The sequence below is a fragment of the Calypte anna genome, chromosome 1 (assembly GCF_003957555.1).
Source record: "Calypte anna isolate BGI_N300 chromosome 1, bCalAnn1_v1.p, whole genome shotgun sequence".
NCBI classification, from domain to species: Eukaryota; Metazoa; Chordata; class Aves; order Apodiformes; family Trochilidae; genus Calypte; species Calypte anna.
In genome coordinates, this window is record NC_044244.1 from 85,524,884 (window position 1) to 85,544,439 (window position 19,556).

Below are 19,556 nucleotides of genomic sequence, written 5' to 3' on the forward strand. Positions count from 1 at the left end.
GTGACAGACAATATTGCATCCTAGGTAGATCAGCATGACATAACTACAGTTGCTTGCCAGAGGAACATCCCAAACTCTTTTCTGACTGCCAGTATCAGCAGCTGCCAGGCATTTCATGTCCATGTTTCAGATTCTGAAATCCTCACTTAGAAGTAGGGATCTAGCAGTCACGTTTATCAAAATGGGAGATTCTGTCTTTGGATTCTATGAACATGAAATATTCAATTTTTCATATGAAAACCACTATGCTCCCACAGAATCTTTCAGTGTGACTCTACATTTCCTGGTACAAAATTGTTTGCCTAGACATATTTTGATCTCTAGTCAAAGACTTGATTACCCTTGCTAACAAAATTGTCCTTGTTCAAGCCAGGACTGAAGATTAGTTTGGAGTGGATCTTCCACAGAGCACTGTAGCCTATGCCCAGCTGCCTGAATGCATCAGCCACAGAGGCATGAGAACAATGTGAGCTTTGCCTCTCATCTCACGTTGACGCTGCATCTGGACCTTCACTTAAACAAAAATGTGTGAAATATTTCCAAATGCTTGGTGGCCATACAGCATACATAATAATTAGGGCTGGCTACTAGAAGAATATCCACGATCACAGTGTTCCCTTGCAGTGGTGCCTCTTTTGACTTAGGCAGAAGTCAAAACTGTCTAGGTACATTTAGTGCATATTAATTCATCCTCATAAAAGGTTTTCAGCACTTGAAAATTCTTGATGGCTTTACTTCAGAAATAGCTGTTTTCAGGGTTAGCAATGTGTATGTAGCTTCTGTTCTGATTTTTACTAACTTCAGATTTTTACTGCTGGCTTTTAGACCTATTTCAAATAGGCTAAAGAACCATTTATTACGATTTTTTGTGCTACCTCTCCCCCCATAGCCACAGCTATTTTCATATGCTGTAATTAAGTTAGTTCTTCATTTGGCAGTCCTGTAGATGTGCTGCAGGGAAAATAGATTGAGCACAGAGAAGCTGCAATATTCCTCATCCCCAGGACTCAGTCTTCACAGCTTGACAGCTTAGTTTGCAATGACATGATCACTGAACCTTTCAAGCCTTCATGATTCATTATGGAGAACCATCTTGATTTCAAACGCTTCCCTCAAAGTCATCCTTACTTTGAATGTGAAAGAAGTCTTTCTTCTGACTTAATTTCATGTTTAGCAAGAATAAATTCAAAGCAGAGAGTTAAGAATGATCATTGGAAAGGAGAGGATGGGGCCAACAGCAGAAGATTATCACAGTTCTTTAAAACAAAGGTCTGATGCTTTCCTTACTCCCCCACTTACCCACCCAAGTCTCTCTCAGTGTGCTCTGTTCATGGAGATCTGATCACAGGTTTTACAGGGTCCTCTGTGACCAATATTGTGCAGAACCATAAGAAGATGGTGGGAAGGCACCCACCTCATGTATGTGGCAAAGAATTAGGCATCCAAGGGAGCCCATAACACTTGTTTGAGGAGGTGGGGCTGGCATCACTGAGATGTCTGACTGACACACACAAATTTAGTACGTGTTCTGTGCAAGTCGCTGAGGATGCCACAGGCGCATCCTGAGAAGCTGATGGGACAATGCAGAACTGCTGTGGCAGAATGGAGTCTTAGTGTGTAGCTGAGATCACTTTTCATGGCGGTGTTGTGTTTTTTTTTTTTTTTTTTTTTTTTTCAGTTCTCAGAGATGGGCTCACCATAATGCTTTGGTGATGAAGAAAGAAGGACTGCTGAATTGTTGTTTTGCAATGGGAGAAGACAGAGGGGAGAAACACCAGCACTGTGGCTCCCACCTTGTTGCTTGTCTCCCTGCAGACATGTGTCCCAAATCTTCTCTGTGCTGTATTAAGAAAAGGAAAAAAACTTAGTCATTGCAACATTCTGGTTTTTTAACATCACCTTTTCCAGTTTTGCATCCTATAACCCCTTGGTGAAAAGAGGAACAATGACTTTACATAGCTGCTGCTTGATTCTTTTGCTATTTACCTGGAACACAGCTGCCTATGGGCCAAACCAACGGGCACAGAAGGAAGGGAGACATTATTCTTGGAGGATTGTTCCCCATTCATTTTGGAGTGGCTGCTAAAGACCAAGATCTAAAATCAAGACCAGAATCAGGGGAATGTATAAGGTAAGGTATGAAAATAAAAAATAAAAAGTTTTTGGTGGGGAAGCGTTTAGTCTTTCTTGGCTACAGGTGACATGCTATGCATTGTGTAAATACAGTCTGTAATCTGATGATGATCTGATAGAGGGCAGTGGGAAAGTATTGTGTAAATAACAGAATAAACCAGGCATGTAAAAACAGGGAAAGTGCATGTATTAAACAGTAAGATAAATAATATTTAGACAGTGAAAGAGGAAAGTCCTGGTATTCCACAAAGCTGCTAAACCATAAATCTATCTGGCTATTCACAGTGAATATTCACATATTATCTGAAAATTAGGTTTCCTAGCAGAAGGATAGAAAACAACTCATAGTGTCCTTAAGATCATTTGATTACAGTTACGCATAGCAAAATAGCTTAGAAGTAATTTTTTTGCCTCTCTTCTTCTAAGACCTTACAAACTGTTTAGTTGCCTAAAACAAGTGGCTAGGTGAAACTGAGAAAGGTCACTGTTCTTGAAAAATCCCTCTGAACACATAGATGTCTCTTTCAGAACTTTACAAAGTCCTAGGCTTGATCTCTTTACTCTTTTGATCTCTAGGCTTTCCTCACCCAAGGTCCTTTTCTTCTATTTAAACAGTGCATATAGGTTTTGCCTTAAGTCTTTGGCAGTTAACCCTGAAGGGAAAAAGGCACATGAAAACAAAGTATCTTATTATTAAAGTATAGCCATTTTTATGATTAAAGGTGAGAATTTTTTTTTTAACTTTACAACCTGGCACCTAATACATATAAAGTGCAACAGAAACTGATTGCAAATGAAATGCCACAGAAACAAAATATAAGAAATTGATGTGGAATTTTGTCATGAAAAACCATGCATGGGAAACCACTTCATTGTTTGAAGTGAACACAACTGAAAAATTGTGTTTCTGGAATTACTCAGACCTCTCATCCTAGGCTGGGGATCTAGTAGAGTTTGGCTGCAGATGGCAGTGAGGAATGGCTGACAGCATTCCTGCTATCCTTATAGATCTCAGGTGCAGTTTCCCACCCAGACACTGAGCAGGACACTTCCATCAAGGTTACAAGATCATCCCCAGGTGGTGTCAGAGAGAGCACACACAGAGATGTATAATTCAGCAGGGTTTCTTTTGGCTTCTACTGTGCATACAAAACAAAATAATGAACTGAATGTATGCGAAATGTCCACTTCATGGAGCAAGAAGCTCTGCCAGCTTTTCAGCATTTTTTTTTCTTCCCCAGATGCAGCATTCTAAAAGTGGAACGCTGAAAAGCAGTGGGTGTTTTCAGCTCTGTGGTGTGCAAACTGAACATAGCTTTCATTTCTTTCAGCACTGGGTCAGCCTCTCTGACTCCCTTGACATGGTCACGTTATTAGAACAGATCACAGGAGAATGTTCCCCCACAAGTACTACAAGTGTGTCATTGCCTAAAGATTTGTTAATGAGGTAGAACTGTTAACAGGCAAATCCTGAAAAGCCCAACCAGATTTTTAAAAGACAAAATGGGAGATCCTTCTGAGTCACATTTGATTGGTTAAAAGGCACCATCCAGCTGAAATTTGACCAGGAAAAAATCTGTGTTCCTCTTACCCCTGCAAGAAGAAGCTGCAGGTACAAAAGAGAGGAGCTGACTGAAGAGGCATCTGTGCTACTTTGCCAAGTTCCTTCAAGGATCTGGTTAAATTGTGACTGGATACCATAATGCAAGCCAAGAAAGAATACATAACGTAAGGCAGAGATCTAACTGCAGAGGCAGTAGCAACTGCAATAGCAACAGGGGGGTGATTGGGCCAGAGATTACTGGAAGCTCCTTGGTTGCACGTCTTTTCTAGAAAATGTCCTTTTCCAGGCAAGTTTTATTTCATGGGAGCTTGGGTCAGGAAGAATTTTGAGACTGGTTATTAGATTTTCTTGATGAAGGTCATTAATCCATGGGACAGTTCACGTACTATGATGTCTGCCTTATTATCAGTATGTATTAAATTGAGACCAGATGTTTTATCCTGTGATTTTAAGCAGAAAATCATAAAGTCATAAAATTCCTCTGACCGGAATTGTAGAAAGATTTCACAACACAACCATAGAGGACCTTTTTGGTTTTGGACTCTGTGTTTAGGTAGTAGCTTGGGGCAGGGTGCTGACTCTAAAGCCCAACACATTCTTCAAGTCATGAGCTGGAGTCTTTTTTACCACATTTGAGTTTCCTCCATTCAGGGGTAATCTGGAATGAGTAAACTCATACTTTCTGGGAAACAACAACAACAACAAAAGATAGTTTCTAGTTTCTTTCCAAAATAAAATCTCCCCAGTCTTGTAGTCTCAGAAACTTTTATGGGGTGGGAAATCCACTAAAGGACCATAAGTGTGGCTGCACCTGGCTGAACCAAAGGTATTAAGTCTGTTCCAAACCTTTGACTGCCCTTGTTGCTTTTCTCTGAGCTTTCTCCTGCACTGCTGTATCTTTTCAAAGCTGAGGGCAATTCAATTTTATATTACTTCTCAGATGGCTGTGGTACAGCTTTTGATCTCTTTATTAGATTGGAAAAAATGTGTCTCATAAAATATGAGAATCTGACCCTTTTGCTCTAGGAGGATGTTGACATCCTCTCTTTCCTCAGACTCCTTCATTAGACTGCAAAAACAAGTCATCACACCATATGAGAAGCTCCTTGCTTTGAGAACCTAAGGCATCCCACTGAAAGCCTGTGGGTGGTGTGGCCCCTGCCTCTTCTGCATTTCATTATCAATTTAAGATAATGTGGCTTTTCTTTCTTTTGAGAACCAACCTGATCTGTGGTGTCTGGACATCTCCCACATTTAGCTGTGTTCAGGGCAATATCTCTGTTGCCAAACAGGGCTTCTTAAAATGAGTAGGGCAGGTTTTCAGTTTTCATGCTCTTTTTACTCTTTTGACACTGTACCATTCTCTCCAGGTGAGTATTCATACTGGCCTGAACCCATTGCTCATACCTTGCACACAATTATTTGGAAAACTATATGTGTGACTCAGAAGCAAAAGGAAAAGGGAACAGTAATGATCTGTTCTTTTGTTCTTTTTGTGCTGATTCTACTGAAAAATTATCTTCATGCTTTAAGCACTGAGTTGTACAGTCCAAAAGTGGAAACTTATTCATGATTTTGCAATACCAAATGCCAGATGTACAGGAAATGAGAGCAATTTTTCGCCCTCTGTTTCAGAATACTTACATGGCTTATTGTTTAAGCAATTGAATGTGCAACATTTGGTGTAAATACACCTTTTGTCTTTGCAAAGCCTCAGGTACTTGTTGCAGCAACTTTCCTTATAACATTTGCTGACGCATATCTGATGTCTGCAGAGGCTGAGCACAGGACAAGCAGTCCCTGACCCCCATTTCCTGTCAGCACCCACAACAGGCCTATTGTACCCTGATTTCTCTGCCCTTTCTTGATTTCAGGTAGATAAGCAGTAGTGATGGTAGTGGTATCATTAATATTATTGTTAGCATTACACAGATGGGTAGTACCCTAAGGATTCCTCTAGGCTGTAATGAACTTCTGCAGTGAGGACATAACTTTGCTGATCTGAGGCACAGGCATTTGCAATATTGGTGTCACAGGGGTCATAATTTTTAATATTCTCTATAATCTGATTAGCATTCTTGCCAAGGTCCCACACTGTGGCACACCAGCTTTCAGGCTGCAAAATGGTGATGAGACATCATCCCCATGTCATAGTGCAGGTCTTCACAGACTATGGCTCCAGAACACTTTAGCTCACTGAGTCTCTGTGTCTGTCTGAGAGAAGAGAGAATTTTAGTTATACCCCTTGTGGACACATTTGCTAATCCCACTGAAGAACTGAATGCATAACATTTTATTTAGAACTTCCTCCCTGAGACCGAATTATTTTCTGTTCCTCTTCCACCTACACTCTGAATTTTAATATATTGTGTTATTTTCATTTTCTTTGGTTTGCATAATTCCCCTTACCCACAGCCCTAACTTCTGAGGTTAGTAAGCAGCTCATTATACTTACTAACTTTGGGAATCCAACAAGCCACTGAAGGTCTCCCCTTTGCATAGTTTAGTAGTAGCACTAGTAGTAGCAGCAATAACATGTAATTAATGTTCTGGAAATCTAGAGAGGACAGAGAAATTGGTATGTGCATACAGCCACCAGAGAAAGAGGAGTACAGGCATGAGCCAAGAGGCATGTGCAGGCTTTGCCACCGTTCTGAAATAAAAGATGTCAGATATGGGAGAATAAATGAAAAGTGTATTTACAGCTCTCTCATCACTTTCACCTTTTCCTTCATAATCTATTGGTTTTAGCTTAGCGTCGTGCAAGTTTTGATAAATGATGGTCATGAATTCACATGAGGCTCTGAATTAATCCCTTACAGAGACCAACATGGATCAGGTATAATCTCCTTGCTGGAACTGTGCAGTATGAGCTGTTCAAACCAAACCAGACAAACAAACAGGGGATGGAGCTTATGGGGAGCTAAAAACTATGCAGTGATCTTATGTCCCTTAATTTACAAACCCTTGCTTTGCAACATTGACTGAGGCATTTCAGCCACCCTGAGCACCCCTTGATGGACAAATTTATACCAAATAGAAAGAAACCTGTGGGAATCTGTGATCTTGCAAGTTTTCTATCTAGCAAACTGGGCAGCTGCAAAGATAATCTGTCCCCTGCAGGCATGACAATTAAAATGTGGATTTGTGGAGGAATTGTTTCTGATTTCTCTTTCCCTATTTGAGCTCCTGCTATGGAACATAAAGATCAGTGGCTTGCATATGCTGACAGGTGGGGAAACAGGCATCAGAGGAGAAACATTTAATGAACTTGGTGTAGATAGAAAATTCCTACCTACTCCTTGTGGCATGGAATTATTTACATTAAACTCTCATTTACAACTGAATGACCACTTTCCATAGCACCACATCTCTGAAATGTTAAAATAGAAGACTGCCAATGTAGCTGTAAAATAACAGGCAGAAAATAAGTTTAGGAGGCTGTTTATTTTTCACCAAGAAAATATCAGGGGCTATTTAAAGCTTCGGGAAATCTCATGAAAAGTTTGCTTCTTGTTAGCATATTCTTTGCAGTTTCTTCATGGAAATTACTTGCTGAATTTCTGCCTGGCTGACAGAACATTACAGTCACTGCTTATATTAGTCATAGCAGTAGCATAGCACAGGAGATCAGCTGCACTGATCTCACCTGCTGCCAGGTTCAAAGGATGCTCTTACCCATCACTCATGTACACACCAAGCCAAGAGGAACCTTTCTGCAGGCCTTTGCTGAGGTTTTACATTGCAATGGGAGAGAATTTATCCACAGAATTACCATTCACTGGGATAGAAGGAATTATGAAATCTTGCTTATTTAGACCAGTTTAGTGGCACTGCCTTCACCTGACTGTGTCTGTGTTACAGTACTGATATAACACAGTACCAGTTAACAAAATGAGACCTTGTCTCAAGTTCTATCAGACCTCAGAGAAGACAGCAAGGTGTATTTGTCTCCATCCCATCTCCTCCTCTCTGTTTTTATCTGCTGATGCTGCTGTCAGGAGAGCTGCAACTGAATAGAGCTGTTGGTCTCCTGTCTGGGTTAGTTTGAGGTAGATTATCAAAAGCATTTCAGAAACATTTTGTAGTCTAGCTCCCAGAAAACACCTGCTGCACCTGCTGCTTTGTTTTCCCATCCAAAATAAAACAAGTCCAAACATTCAGTAGGTATTCATCAGGAGCATATGTCAGAAAGGAAAATAAAAGCAATTGTGCATTATGGGCCCTAGTCTGCATCTACTGAATGAGGTGGAAAATGTTTTCTGAAGTCAAGCAGTCCAGTTCTCACTGCTTTTGAAGATACCACCTTACTGCACTTTTTAAAAAAAATTAACCCAAATTGCAGTTAAGCAGGCAAAATAATTCCATGTCATACTCCACCCACATAACTTAATATGAGCAGGCTTAACATTATTTTTACACTTGCTGAGTCAAATGTGTAAAGCTTTTCACGGTGGTATAGTAGTATCTTTGAACTTCCCAGATTCTCAGAAGTCTTACCTTTAAATATAGAAAATGCTTTCAGATTTTTCAGGACCATGAATGTAGTTCCTTGGTTCAAATTGTATTTTTACCTTAATTAAATATATTTGTAAGCACATTTAGCTTTTTAAAAAGAAGTGTTGCAAGACTCCTCCTTTTTGTCATTTATTCCAGCAATCATAACTGACCACATGAGGCAGCATGGATGCCCAGCACATCTTTTTCTGTACAACAGCCACTGACTGTTTTGGCCTGAAACTTCTCCTTTTCTTTCAGAGCTATCCATTGCATTTTACTCTTTAATGGTTTGGAACTAGAGCAAAAAATATTCTTAACTGCCAAATTACTTCTAACTGTAAGAGGCACATGCTCTGAAGGGTGTCCATTTTCTTAAGGGTGATCTTAAAATGTCTAGCTGTCCCTTTGGTCATAAATTATAACTAAGGATTTTTATTGGCCTCAAACTTTTTGACTTGAAGAGATTTATACAGAAACCACACTGACTAGTCTTTGAGGTACAAGCTTAGAGAATACGGAAGTTGGCCAAAAAGGTCTGGAGCAGGTGAAATGAAGCTGATTAAATGAAAATTTATATCTTAAATGTGATTTATTTAGAATTTCTGATCACAGATAAACCAGGTAAAACTCCTGGAATGTAAGTTAATGTGGCTATGTTCAGTCAGTTTGAAAGAACTTGGACATAGCTAACATCAGCTTTGGAAGTAACTCATTCAGTCCAGCAGCTAAAAAATGTTCAGGTCATGTATTTCAGAGACAGGAGGTTCGCGATTTCATGAACCTTATCTTCAGAAATATTCATCTTGGTAATGGGAAGATCTCTCTGGCACTTCAAAATGGCACTCACTCTTCTGAAACCTAAATTTTACTATTTCATGTAGAGTCTATTCTTGGGCAGGCCTTTTCCCCAGCCTTTTCCAGTGCTGGGGCCTGTCAGTTTTCCTAGTGGATGTAGAGCATCCCAGCTTTGACATTTCACTGTTACCAGAAGCAACTTGACTTAAAGCTGCAAACTTGGTGCTACCCTGACCTATAGTGAATTGTAAGGAAGGGTGGGTTTCACTTCATTAAAGATTCTGTCACCCCAGCTGAATTAGCCCAAAACATGGTAACTTCAAAGACATATAACCTATTGCAGCTTTATAGGTGAAAACAGTTGGTAAAACCTGGGGGTAACACAAATCAAAGTTACTTTCTTCCTGCTGGTTCCACAAATAAGCTCCTCTTTTTTGAGTAAGGAGCCACTTGCCCTGCACTTGCCCCAACTCCAGCTTAGCTCCATGCACAGTTAAGAGATAGCCAGAAACCTCAGCTCTTCTGTTCTAGGGAACAAAGGAGCCTTGAAAAAATAGAGTTTGAATTTCACAGGCCAGCTCTGATGGGATCTTCTGAGCTCATATCTGAAGCAAATGTATGAAAGCACTATAATGAAGAGAGAAGTTCTTCCTTTAATGTGAGCACTGGAAGTATCTAATTTAGGAAGCTGGGATTTACAATTATAGCATATCTCTGTTCTCTGGGATGAACAGGTTGACTGTGCCCTCTCTCACAGTGTGAAGTGTGTGGTGTGAGGCCAAGTTTTCTTGAGCAGAGCTACCAGACACCTTTGCCTCCAGGAACATGCTAGTGCTGTGTCTCAGCTCACTGCCTGCCTAAAGCCCTGAGGAGCTGACACACCAAGTACCCCTGAGCCTGAGTCCCTAACAGCATCATGCTCAGCACAGGCTTTGCAGACACTGCCATCTGCATTCAGAAACATGTCAGAGGAGCCTGGAAGGAAACCTGGTAGGTGTAGCTTTGTGTCAGAGCATTTGCTGAGGATTCAGGAGAACCAGGTTTAGGGTACTGAGCAGAAGGGACTGGCAAGAGCCAGAGCCCCAGGCATGCTCTCTTTCAACTTCCCCAGACTTCAAAGGACTTAGAAAAGTTCACCTCATCCTCGTGACTTCTGAAGTGAAGTCCCAAACTGAAGAGCTGAAAATCAGGACAAAACCTTGTAGCATATGCACGCCTCTGCTACAACCACTGAACACAAAAGCAAAAACTTTCCCAATTTAGTAGGATGCAAGAAATCATGTAAGTTGTTTTTGACTTTTGTATCTGGAATTTTTCACTTTACCTTTGCCTCAGTCCTGGGCTCCTCTCCTCTTTTTCTTTCCTTCTCACTCTATTTTTTTTTTTTTTTTTTTTTTTTTGGCTCCCTCAGGTATAATTTCCGAGGCTTCCGCTGGCTCCAGGCTATGATCTTTGCCATAGAAGAAATAAACAGTAGTCCAACACTCCTTCCCAACATGACCCTAGGATACAGGATATTTGACACTTGCAATACAGTCTCTAAAGCCCTTGAGGCTACACTGAGTTTTGTGGCCCAGAACAAGATAGACTCCTTGAACCTGGACGAATTCTGCAACTGCTCAGAACATATCCCTTCCACCATTGCAGTCGTGGGGGCAACCGGCTCTGGCATCTCCACCGCCGTGGCCAATCTGCTGGGACTCTTTTACATACCTCAGGTAGGCTTTCATTTCTCTTGTTGATGTACAGATGGGGGTATTGCTGTTTTTAGGGGATGGTTAACTACATTATAGAACCAGGATGAGGAACTGTATTGCTGCCTCATACACCCTGTTTCAAACAAAGGAAGGTTTACAAATGCAAATGCAATGGTCCTAGCTGTACTAATACATCCTTGGAGGGGCAACACAATGATGAGAAGCACTGGTTTTTAAAGTGGCACAACAGTTTACATGAAAGTAAGTGTATTTCCTTCCAAACTTATTATATCAAAACAAGCTAGATGTTTTGGGTTTTTTTTCCAAAAATGTATTTGGACCAGTACAGATACGTGCAGTGGCTTTGCCAGCTTCTCTGTTACAATCTTTGCCAGGACCATGAACTTCTCTCAGGAGGAGTTCAGCCTCCATGGCTTCTTTAATCATTGCCATTTCTAATACAATCTCAGGAGGAGAAACAACACAAAATGTGGCAATTTTCTTAAAGCAGAAATACATCTCATACCAATTTGCAATCCCCAAACACAGAAATTACCAAGCAGCTACAGCCAACATTCAGCCACAGTAACTTAGTCTAGGAGGCTAAGCCTAGTTTATCCTGTGAACATGGGTAATTCAGGTCAATCATTAGCAGTTAGCAGTCTTGACAGGTTAGTTGTGATGTTACTTCACTATCATCACATATCATGCCCAGTTCCCACAGAGCCCACTTAAGGCAGAGCTCAGGCATTATTAGTTAGTCTTAGGTCTCTCAGTGTCTCTCATTATTCAAGTATGTGATCTGTAAAGTTGTTGCTTCTGCTGATCAGGTGCTGTGAACATTTTTTCAGGGCTGGCTTGCCTTTCTTTTCCCCTGGGGAAAAAACCCCAAGGGTTTATGAGAGCTTGTGGATATGCCCCACCTTGTGGAGGAGAGGGTGTCATTTGTGTGGTGGTGTAGTTGTGCCATCTTCTGTGTCCCAGTATCCTTCTTGCTCGCTGCTGACTCCATCCATCATCCTATCCTTTTGTGTAACAAATTTGCTGCTCTGTCAAGACCCCAAGCAAAGGATGAGACTGGCATGTTATAGCTTAATATTGTTGCTCTTTGTTTTAAATTTCCTCACTGAAGATGACTTCAGGAATAGTGCTTGGCCTTATCCATTTATGTGGTGGCTTATATAGCCTAACATTTCCCATTCTTCTAAGATGAATGTAGACACCAGAGCTCACAGGAGTCTTGTAACAAGACTGTGCCACACTGCACTCTCAGTCTGGCCCGAGAGGTCTTTATTTCAACCACTGTTCCAATTCCCATCTGCATAACAATAAAAAAGGAAGGATTCTTGTCTGCCTGGTGCACAGTAATATATTTTATCTATTTAGTGTAATGAGTCTGTCTCTCTCATGCAAAAAAATGGACATTTGGTTTCTGAGCTAGGCAAGAATGGTTCAAGCTATGACCAATATATGCTATCTAGGCATTGCCCAGAGTAGCATTAAAAGGTGACATGTAATAAAGACAATGGTGACATTTTAAGGCTTACTGCTAATTTATACATTGCATTACCAGGTGAACCAGGGCAGTGAGAAGAGTCAGTGGGCTAAAGTGAACATAAGAGGTGTTTGCAGTTCTCAGACTTTCCCTGTGAAAAGAGAATGGCATTAGCACTACGAGGCAGAAGTATTTATGCAGAGGGTGGTGAAACAAGTAGATGTCAGGGGGTTCAGTCCTGGAATTAAATCTCAGCCAGGTGTTAGAACTATGACAACAAAAAACAGGCTTTTAAACTAGGAGTTGTTGGGCAGCATTAGAATACAGGTAACTGCTGCCATTTATAACAAGGCCATTAGCAAATCCATGCTTAATAGGCCCTGCATCTCACTACAAGTTGGAGGTATATTTACAATTAATGTAAGGCTCATTACTCAATCTGTTGACATAGAAACCAAAATTGTTATGGATCCAGTTCTGTTTCTTAGTATCTCACCTCAGTGCACCCTTACAGCACTTATGAGCGTGGGGTACAATGTGTGTACCCACTGGCATTAGATTTTAGGAGATGAGAGTAGCATGGACGGGAGCCTGTCCAGGGAATAGTATAGCTCTGTGAAAGGAGGATTTGCTTCTGTGTCCCTTGAAACTGCACTAGGAGACCTCTGTCTTCTTGTAGGAACATTAAATGCCAGAGTTTAAGGAGGAGTTAAGATTTTCTATGAATTTCCACTTTGTACAAAGTAAGCTCTTTATAGAAGACTTTTTCAAAGTGAAAGTCATTCCTAAAGAGTTCAAATATCAACCTCAAAATACACGAGTTTTATAAGTTATCCAGATCTTTAAACTATTCTCTCCTGGGTTTTATGGTTTCTCTTCCTACTTGCAGAAAATCCAAATTGTATTTTAAGAGCATATAGCACTTGTTCTGATTATGAAAAAAATATTTTTATAGCTTTAGAAAAGGAAATAAAACCCCATTATAACTGTGGCTCATGGAGCATGGAATGCCTACTGGCTTCTTTGCTCATTCTGGCCAGCAATCAGGAAATACTGCTAAGATAGTATTGACCAGCATTGCCTTAACACTCTGCTGATAATACATCACATTATTCTTACTTCAGGAAGATGGGGACAGGTGGAGGGCAAGGAGAGACAGTCTTCTCAGAGTATGTCCTGGATGACAATACCAGCCTGCTGTTTCATGTGTGATTCTACTAGGCTGCTGCCTCATGCCTGATTCAGAACAGAGAAAACTTGTATTTTGTCTGAATTATGTGCATTGCCTTCATCTATCTAAAAGATACATTCTTCTTTTTTTTCTGGATTTGACAGAAACTGCAGCAAGGTGTGTACAGGCTAACTGTGGTTCACCTTTTTGCCAGTCCTCCAAGCTAGCATCTATGTCTTTTTCCCTCAGATCCTTGACCTTACAGGTGGGCACAAGCCTGCTCCAGTGCAGTCTGAGCTGCTGCTCCTGTGTGGATGCCTCTGTAAGACAGTCACAGCTAGAAGAACATCCTAAGTTTCAGAGTGGGTCATGTGCAATGCCAGGCTAAGAATACATGGTTGCCAGCATGGTGCTCACTCTCTCTACATCCACTCAAGGCTACAGGGGTTGACATAGGTGCTAGATAAACGCAGGCAATTTTTTCTCAGGCAGTTGACTTCATGGTGTGTTTTTCTTGCTCCCTGTGCTCTCACAGGTCAGCTATGCCTCATCCAGTCGACTCCTGAGCAATAAGAACCAGTTCAAGTCCTTCCTCCGCACAATCCCCAACGACGAGCACCAGGCCACAGCAATGGCAGATATCATCGAGTACTTTCGCTGGAACTGGGTGGGAACAATTGCAGCTGATGATGACTACGGCCGGCCAGGAATTGAAAAGTTTCGGGAGGAGGCAGAGGAAAGAGACATCTGCATTGATTTTAGTGAGCTCATCTCGCAGTACTCGGATGAAGAGGAGATCCAGCAGGTGGTGGAGGTGATACAGAACTCCACGGCAAGGGTCATCGTAGTTTTCTCCAGTGGCCCAGATCTGGAGCCCCTCATCAAAGAGATAGTCAGACGAAACATCACTGGCAAGATCTGGCTGGCAAGTGAGGCCTGGGCCAGCTCTTCTCTGATCGCCATGCCAGAGTTCTTCCGTGTCATTGGCAGCACCATTGGGTTTGCTCTGAAGGCGGGACAGATCCCAGGCTTCCGTGAGTTCCTGCAGAAGGTGCATCCCAAGAAGTCCAACAACAATGGTTTTGCCAAGGAGTTTTGGGAGGAGACATTTAACTGCTATCTCTCCGATGGGTCAAAAAATTCTCCGGCTTCAGCTTCCTTCCACAAGGGCCATGAAGAGGGACTGGGAGCTGGAAATGGAACAGCAGCTTTCCGACCTCCATGCACAGGAGATGAAAATATCACCAGTGTGGAGACACCATACATGGACTACACACACTTGCGGATATCCTATAATGTGTATTTGGCAGTATATTCTATTGCCCATGCCTTGCAGGATATATATACCTGTACCCCTGGGAAAGGACTCTTCACTAATGGATCCTGTGCAGACATCAAGAAGGTTGAGGCATGGCAGGTAAGTCCTTCATTTGTGTGTCTCTGCAATGTACTTGCAGAAAAAAAGACAAGCTGCCCTGAAGCTCTGACTTTCACAATCCTGGGTCTCAGACACAGCATAAGGTTCCTGGGACATAGCAATCACTGCATGCAGGTTATGCCCACAGGGGATGTAAGGTAAGTTGTGTCAGGTTTGCCTGCAATGAAAGGGGCTTAAACTAAGTTAAATTTTCTTGCATTTGCTACAGGCCAAAAGTGCACACACAGACAGTTACCACAGCCTGGTTGACGCAAGGTAACTTGATCATATGTTGAGCCCTTACATAAACAAGAGGGCCTGGAGAGAGCACATGAACAAGGAAAACAGTTTTTAGAGTTCATTTTCTTTGGCAAGTTCTATGTCTTTTGCAATCCCACAACAATTTTCCATACAGGTTGTATTTTTTTTCCACAGTTTTAAGCTTACGTAGGATCAAACTAAAGCAGGTTGAGTAATGAGGAAAATAAATTGTGGATGTTAGGCATATAGTACATAGATGCTTTGTTTTGGCAATGATATTTGTGAATTGATAAAACAACAGAAACATAGAATATCAGGTTGGAAGGGACCTCAGGGATCATCTGATCCAACCTTTCTTGGCAAAAGTACAGTCTAGACAAAATGGGCCAACACCCTGTCCAAAGATACTAACAACTTAGTCATATTCACCCATTCATTCAAGGCATTCTGCCCACTGGCATATGGATGGTAATTTGACATTTTGTCTTCTGATCCTTTATGAATACTCAATTCCTTGCCATAAGTTTGATGCTGTGCTATCAAATGTGATATATAGATTGAGTTTGTAATATCTACTGCATCCTTAAATAGCAGAATTAGCTTGTAAGGCTATCAAATGAAGACACCTGTTTTAGGGGAATCCTGTGATTGCTGGCTCCCTCTGAGGTTTGTCTTTCAAAGTTATTCTGCTTTTCAGAAGCATGTTGGCATAAGTGGGCAATTCATAGACAGATTAAGATTTAATTGATCTGAAATAAATGTGTTTTCAATCCTTTCCATTATGCCTTTGCCAAGCTGGAAAGTAAAGCAGGATATTCACACCATAACTAAGTAAATTCACATGGTATTTATTGAGGATTCCACAATTGGGAAGAATTTTTGTGTTTCCTCTCATTGTCTGTTGCTGAAGGATGGCTGAATCAAAATGCAAAGCATCCTGCTGACCCAGGCTTTTGGGTATGAATACTTTCCTTAAAGGAGGGAAGTATCAGCAAAGAGTACGTAGGGGATAAGAGGACTGGCTAAGAATTTCAGGTGCTACAAAGGAGCAGGTTATATTTGAAATGCTCGCTGTTATGTGGCTATCAAGCATATTCATGTTTCATATTTGGGCATGTTTTCACTTCATTATGAAATCAAACCCATGAATAGCAGGTAAATGCCAAATCTGTGTGCACACCTACTTCATAACAGGCATTGCAGCTCATTACCCTCAGGAAGCTTTCCTCAGCCCCAGGGGTAATGAGTTCGCCTCACAGCCTCCAGCAACCTCCAGCATCTCCAGAGAGTGGTTTTCTGACAACCAGACAGAAGAAATCCTGTCTTCTAAAATCTATCTCATCTGCAGTGGTACTTCTGCTGCTGGTCAGTACCTTCCCCCTCTTCTCACAATCGGCTCAAGGGTTTTTTGGTAGGAAGTGACCTGGGAGACTGAGGATGGTGCTAGGAAGAGCTCCATGCCTGAGATGGGAGGCAGCAGCTGTTAATCATGTCTGAAATCATCAGCCAGGTGGTGTTTGGGTTTGATAAAGCAAACCCTATGAACTTGTAGCTCCATTAGCCTGAGTTCAAGTCCTGAACAGCCCTCGACAACGGGGTCGGTGGATGGGAAGGATAAATGGTATTCTCCACAAATTTTTTCTGTACTATTTAGTTTTGTTGCCTTTCGGTGATGTTATCCCAGTAACACATATTATTTGCTGTGTGCTAATTGTTAATTTTATGTGCTCAACATACAAACCTTTTCTGGGGAACTGATTTAGCTAATTTGTGGAGAGTGATTGCGTGGGTCTGTATATAAAAATAACATTTTTACCTCAGTGAGCAGTTCGCTTGAACGCTGGACAGCTGGAAGCCTATCACCAAATTGGTTTAATTGGCTGCAATTCTCCTATTAAGAATTTACAATCTACTCTTTGAGAAAGCTGTAAGAATGTTTCAGCATGGGGACCATGGGATTTTACAGTGCCCTCCAAGATGAGATACCAAATACAAATTACTTTCTTCTTTTTTTTTATTTATAGCTACTTTTTTAAGAAGCTGCCTGCTCATTTTCTTCACCTAAGTCAGTGGTCTGTGACAGACCCTACCCATAAATCTATCTTTGCTTCCTTCTGTTTTAGCAATGCCTCTGAAGCTGTCAGTGAGCACCTCTGCTGGAGATGGGGTTGGGATCAGGCTGCTGTAGCGTGTGAGGAGATGTGGGCACAGAGGGAGCTGGTGAGCAGGCAGGGCAGCTTCCAGGCAGAGCTGTGCCACTTGCTCCACATGCACAGCTGCCCACTGGGATCAGTCTTCTATCTAAAAATCCAAAAACTGGCACTTCTGTACTCTACATAAAATTGCAGCCCTTAATAGTATGTCTGTGCTGTCCTTATTCTGAGCAATGTATTTGCCTGCAGCTGTCACGTTTTCAGAACCTGCCCTGCTGCAAAGCAGAAGATAATCCAGGTGCACGTGCTTGCAAGATGCCTGCAAAGAGCAGATAGCATTCTCTGCATGTGCTATTGTGTCCTGCACAATACTGACCAAGATCAGATTAATTACTTCTTTTTGCAGTGTTCTTTTCAGGAAATAAAAAAGGTGCAGGACAATCCAACAACAACAAAAAAAAGGCAATTTCCATCACGTTTGGAAAAGGCAAAATTTTACCCAAAGTACTCAGGACTGAAGTGCATGACTGCAAATAGTGTAACAGAAAGAATCCTCTTAAAGGATTCTGTCAGCTGTGCTTATCAGATCCCCATTTTTTCTTTCACTGCTGGGCTGTGATTTTCTGGGCAGATTGTATTGAGTAGGGTTAATTCTGTTTGTGACCCTGCCTCATGGACTGGCCTCCTCCTAATGCGTGCCCTCCCATAAGCTACAGAATAGCAGTGGAAAGGTAGGGCAAGAGAAAGGATATGGGCTCAGGACTCCTGTATTGATGCTGCCTTTTTGTCAAAATTCCCTGCATCTTTGGCTTGTTGCTCCATAACAGGTCAGACAGTTTGCTTTTGGAGACCTTTTTTCTTCATATCTTCCTTGATAAGATTTCCAGGTCACTCAAGTTCCTTAATTTTCTTGGTCTCTGCTCACATGGGTATTCCCATGGCCACTTCTATCAGCAAGTCCATCTGTTCTTTTTCCAGTTTCCCTCTGAGCAAAAATTTATAACCCTCTGTGGCATTTTCAGGAGCCTGTCTCGTGTCTCTCTTGTTCCAAACACTGGGTGTCTTGCAAAAAATAAGAGGAAAATGAGTAAGGGATCCTGATCTGTTCTTCAGAGCAAATATTTATTATGTTATATTCTTTCTGTGTGAGAAGAGGAGAGACCTGTCTTTACCTCAGATATAATTCACTCTGTGTATCTGCCCATTCGTTTGGCTTCTTGATGATTGCCAACAAGGAGCTGTTGGGCCTCTCTGTCTCACAGTAAAAGCTTTTCAATTATATGAGGCTGACAGGTTTCTGTGGATTTGAGAAAGCAAAGGTGTGCAGTTACAGGGAGAGCATCCTTAGGTGGACAACCAGATAATTTGCAGGATGTGGTTACACTGCAGGTTGTAAACCTTGGCAGGTTCATGAGTGAAAAATGAGATAGCTCTTCCAGGCACTAAGGCAGAGCATGAAAAATATGCTGTCCTAATGATAAGCAGGTTAAAGACATGCTCATGTAAATTATTCTATGTCTAGAAATCTGATTGACCTCAGACTTCCTGAAAAGTTGCCATCTGTTGCCCCACAAAATCAAAGCATATACAAATTTGCTTCACCTAGCAACACCTAAAATCTCTTATTACACCTGTGTGCCTCCTAGCCAATCAATTCTGCAAGGCTTTAAAGAAGTGAATGATGCCTTACATGGCACCCAGACCTTTGAGCCTACAGGTTTATCTAATCCATTTTGTGTCTGTTGAATTCTATAGATCCATGTGAACAATTAAAATGGTGCTTGGAAAACAGCTCACTTTGGTGTAGAGAATGAAACAGTATCAGAACAGGAATTAACTGAGGCTGGTGTGAAAATTAGTCATTCAGTAAGAACTGAAATGAAGAGAGGGGAATCTACTGAATATGTCTACTGCAAAACCTTCTTAAGTCTACTCTACAGATGCACTAGAGATATATTCATTATGAATAGAAAGCAAGCATTTCACCAGCGTGCCTTTGTTGTGGAAGGCTGAATGGAGAGGCAGAAAATTTGAGCCACAGACACAAATGTGTGGGTTAATAGAGCAAACACAGCTGTTTCCCCACAGGGGCAATAAGCAGATGATCACCTGTTCATCAGTTTGGAGATAACATTTTGCCATCAGCTGAGAACATCACTTGTGAACTAAGCAAACAATAAACAGTCTGGCACTGGGAATTTTAGGGAAGACTCCTTGAGATGCTCAGATATTGTCTGTAGCAACTTCAGATAAGAATTACCCCTTGAATTACCAAAACATCAGTATCTTTTACTGATGTAAACATGGCGTGATTTTGTTACACAAAAGGATGTACAGTTGCTTCTAGGACTGACCCAATGCTACTCACAT

General features: G+C 41.5%; 1 protein-coding gene across 1 annotated transcript in view; it reads left to right on the top strand.

Annotated features, from left to right (window-relative positions):
• Window positions 1-1,945: 1,945 nt before the first annotated feature.
• The window catches only part of CASR (calcium sensing receptor), a 40,339-nt gene continuing 22,728 nt past the window's right edge, over window positions 1,946-19,556 (top strand). Inside the window, 4 exon segments of the mRNA XM_030460567.1 lie at window positions 1,946-2,029; window positions 2,031-2,131; window positions 10,404-10,710; window positions 13,891-14,772. Of these exon segments, the coding sequence (XP_030316427.1) occupies window positions 1,946-2,029; window positions 2,031-2,131; window positions 10,404-10,710; window positions 13,891-14,772 (1,374 nt within the window).